The 4098-nt window shown below is 39.5% G+C and overlaps 1 protein-coding gene across 3 annotated transcripts; it reads left to right on the plus strand.

The window, feature by feature from the left end:
* Positions 1–409: 409 nt before the first annotated feature.
* On the plus strand, positions 410–3229 carry LOC311294575 (uncharacterized protein). Of its 3 annotated transcripts, none has more exons than XM_084415523.1 (7): positions 410–728; positions 818–878; positions 1608–1726; positions 1851–2148; positions 2243–2303; positions 2658–2776; positions 2884–3229. In XM_084415523.1, exons 4-6 carry the CDS (start codon positions 1964–1966, stop codon positions 2739–2741), a joined length of 330 nt encoding a protein of 109 aa, XP_084271649.1. In that variant the 5' UTR covers positions 410–728; positions 818–878; positions 1608–1726; positions 1851–1963; the 3' UTR covers positions 2742–2776; positions 2884–3229. The 3 variants fall into 3 exon arrangements, 2 of the variants coding, with proteins under 2 accessions (XP_084271649.1, XP_084271648.1); XR_014628078.1 differs by adding an exon at positions 2474–2567 and having other exon boundaries at positions 415–878; XM_084415522.1 differs by having other exon boundaries at positions 413–878.
* The last annotated feature ends 869 nt before the right edge of the window (positions 3230–4098 follow it).

Consider the following 4098-nt stretch of genomic DNA (forward strand, 5'->3'; position numbering starts at 1 on the left):
TGTGGGGACGAGCACTTCTGTGGTGCTTGAAATTCTATATAATTCATAAAAATCAAATATTGCCACATTGATGGCTCAAGAGGGTGTAATTGTTCAAATAACATATTGTTTTATTTTAAAATGTAAAGAAATTGTAACCCTAAAGTGTTTTTTAAGTGTAATATTTCTGTAAAGGCTAGGGACAGAAAAATTGACATTTTCATAGAATGACCCTCTTACAGTTTAGCTTAAATTGATATATTTAATGAAAGTAGCTAGATTAGTTACTATGTGTCATTAGCAATAGCCAATGTTATGTAAAAAAGACACAAAACCATTTATTTCAACAATCAATTTCAATCAGGCTTTGCCACAAAGGTAAAATGTGCATTCCATGCAAACAGCATCACAATCTCTTAGAGCCCAACCACTGTGCATAATACAACACAAACAGAAGATTGTATTTGACTCATGCTGCATACACATACGCAATGACAAGAATTATGCCTACTGTACATATAGAGTTACAACTACGATTAGAGTTGTTTACATAAAATGTACCTCGTTTCTATTTTGCATTAAAAATGTTTGTGGCCCCTTTAAGAAATCCCTCTCTTCTCGCGATACTATTCACTTGTGCTGGACGCGTGCGCGCGACCAGGGAACGGCAGCCATTTTTCATTGTTCAGGAGAGCTCCATGACGGTGCGTGCATCGATCGGATTCTGTGTTATACGTTCTTCTTTCTTGGTAAATATTACTCCAATATCTTTAATATGCACAAATAAGTTGTGAAGCGAAGTTAAAAGAACATTTGATGTGTACATTTTTGTTTATAGATTTATTTGGAGCGCATGTGTGACGAGTGAACCTCGTGGTGATCGGACGGTAAAGGATTGGGTATGTACGTTTTATGGTTTATGGGGGAAATTACTGATGGCATGTTTATTTGATAAATCTGTTAATGAGTTGAATCTATATTCTGTGATTATACAGTATAACTTTATGGTTAAATGCATATTTCTGGTTCCGCATGGCATGATTAAACGTGGGTTGTGGCTTTGTTTAAGTGCTTTTATTTCTCTTGTAACTTAGGCCTAACGTTACCTCAGCCACTGCCGTATTCCAGTTTGTGTTATCGTATTTAATTGTAGCCTAACATATTTTAGTTTGGAGAAATCAATTTAAATCTGACCAGTTGCAGTGTATTACACTGCATTTCAGTTTGAATTGAGTTAAGTATTCCGTGGATTTGGGCATTGATCCACTGGTTAAGCTTTTTGTGACATTTGATTGTCATCTTCAAATTTACTGTAAACTGTTTCTACAATTTCTTTTTTTTTTTTTTTTTAACTAGTGAAATCTATTTTTTTTTCTTGTGAAATCTCTTCGAACAAGGCAAACTTTTTTCTTGCTTCCATTGACCGCTGTCACTTATTTTAAACAGCAGTCAGAATAAAACCCCAATTTCAAAAAGCATAGTTTGCTTCTGGTGTGTATTTCTGCAATTTCACCCGGTTGCATTTTTTCTCCTTTGTTTAATTTTACTGTGACTTATGTTGTTCTTATTAATTTTACTGTGACTTATGTTGTTCTTATTAATATCACTCTCAATTAATTGTTTTCCAGCTGCCTTTAAGACATATTACACGACGGTGCGCAGGAGCTTCAGGTACAAACAACCAGATCTTGCATTGCAGGCGGAAGCTGTGGTGAATTCAGCTCGGAGTCGAGCGAGAAGAAAGACGGTAAGATTTATTAGATTAGATTTGTTTTTGGTCAATGTGACTATTTTTCAGGTGCATTAATAGATGTGTGTTGTCCATACGCAGTGCATTGCGCAGTATTGATTGTCTTTATTGGTTTTAACAGCTGCTAAAAGCGAGACAGAGTGTGCTAGCTGAGGATGAGGTGGGCCTTCGGAAGTGTGCTTCCATAGACCTGATGTCTGATGAGGAAGACGGCATCATCGGCGGGGTGTCTGGATGGATTGTGCGACCTCCGTCCTGTCGCAGCCAGGAGCTCACCGAGCTCTGTACCACGCTGCAGTCGAGATTAGAGTCGACTCCAAAGTACAGGGCAACGCACCACAGACGTCTGCAAAATGGACCGAATTCAGACAGAATGCCGCTAGTTACCTGCAGCTGTATTTTGTCAGGCCTTGTGAAATGTAAGAGTTTTTCATGATTTCATCATAAAGCAAGAGGTCATGGGATTGATGGTATTATTTGTTTAATAATTGTAAATAATCCTGTAATTTACAGGAAGCAGTATGCCATCTTCACAACTCTGAGACAAATTGTGGGAGCTACGAACTGGATCAAGGTAAAAAAAAAAAAAAAAAAAAAGAATCTTACATTCTTTTATTTTTTTACTTTCATAAAAACTTACAAACATTTTAAAGGTAAGATTCGAAGAATATGCTTTCATTCTCTTGTATAAGAAAATAGATCCGTTATAGTTTACGATCTTAATCATACATTTTGTTTCCATAGAGTAACCTCGCCTCATAACGAGGGCGTAACCTCATATTTACTCAGAGCTATGTCTGCAAGTCCAGATTTTCATGACGCTGATCATGACGACATTGTAAGTAACTTTTACTATTTTCTCCTTGTTTCATTTTACTGTGACTTGCGTTGTTTTTATTCATATCACTCTCATTTAATTGTTTTCCAGCTGCCTGTAAGACATACTACGAGACTGTACCTGAAGCTCCTGCGTACTAACAACCAGATCTGGCATTGCAGGCCGAAGCTGTGAAGAGTTCAGCTCGGAGTCGAGCGAGAAGAAAGAGGGTAAGATTTTTAGTCAATGTGACTATTTTTCACGTGCATTAATAGATGTTTTGTGTCCATACACAGTGCATCACAGTACTGATTGTCTGTATTGGTTGTTTTTACAGCTGCTAGAAGCGAGACTGTGTGCTAGGTGAGGATGACGTGGGCATTTGGAAGTGCGCCACCATAGATCTGATGTCCGATGAAGTTCAACCACCAGCCAGGAGCTCACAGAGCTCTGTGCTACGCTGCAGTCGAGATTAGAGGCGACTCCTAAATACAGGGCAACGCACCACAGACGTTTTCAAAGTGGATCGAATTCAGAGAGAACGCCGCTAGTCACCTACAGCTCCGAAGATGAAAACAGACACTGAGCTTCCAATTTGTTGTGTGTGCAGATGATCTATGCTTTGTACATAGGTGTATATTGTTTTGTGTCTGTGCTAATAAAGCTCTTTCTTTGAATAAACAGCATGTCCCTGGCAAATTTTCCATTCCTTTATAAATTCATGTCCTTGATGGTAATAATAGTGTAGTCCATAGGTTAACATTGACATGAATATACCACAGAATAGCATATTATGAATATAAAAAAATAATTTATATATTATTATTTATATGAATATTATAATTTTTTGAATTTTTAATGAGCGAGGGTGACCAATAGTAACAAATCTGCCAACCAATCACGAGTGATTTTTCTTGTTTAAACCACGTGGGTTCAACCAATAGTGAGTGAGGAAATTCAAGCCTTTCTCTGGCGGGAGCTGCTATTCATATGGTAATTAGAGCCATTCACACCTCCGGCGCGAGCGCTCTGCATACGTCATGGTTCGTTTCCGGCAATATTCGGCACAGACGAACGCGACGTTCACAGGCTGTAAATTGTCGTTAACTGCCGAAAATTAGGGAGATTTGCGGCCGTTTACGGGGTCGGAAATCCCAATTTTCATGCAGTGTCAATACCGCTAAACTCGGCGCTTTAGAACAGAGATGGGCTGCCCAACTCGCCGCTTTTGACTTCAGCATCAAGTATCGCTCTGGACGGCGTAATCGTAACGCTGATGCCCTCTCGCGACAGCATCCCGCTGGACCTGTGCTTGAGGCTATGATTCCAGGAAGTTCCCTGCCAGAGCCCCTCCAACAAGTCGCTTCTATTAGACCCATGAGAGGGGTACAAGCATCCATTACCGCTTTCCCTGGCTATTCTTCTACGGATTTACACAGGCTACAGGAAGCAGATGCAGCATTGGGAGTATTCCTGAAGTTATGGAAAAGAAGGATGGCGTAGTGTATCGTCAGTGTTACCATCCCCAGGGCGGTGAGGTCTTCCTTCAACT

Source organism: Rutilus rutilus (assembly GCF_951802725.1).
Source record: "Rutilus rutilus genome assembly, chromosome: 8".
NCBI lineage: Eukaryota > Metazoa > Chordata > Actinopteri > Cypriniformes > Leuciscidae > Rutilus > Rutilus rutilus.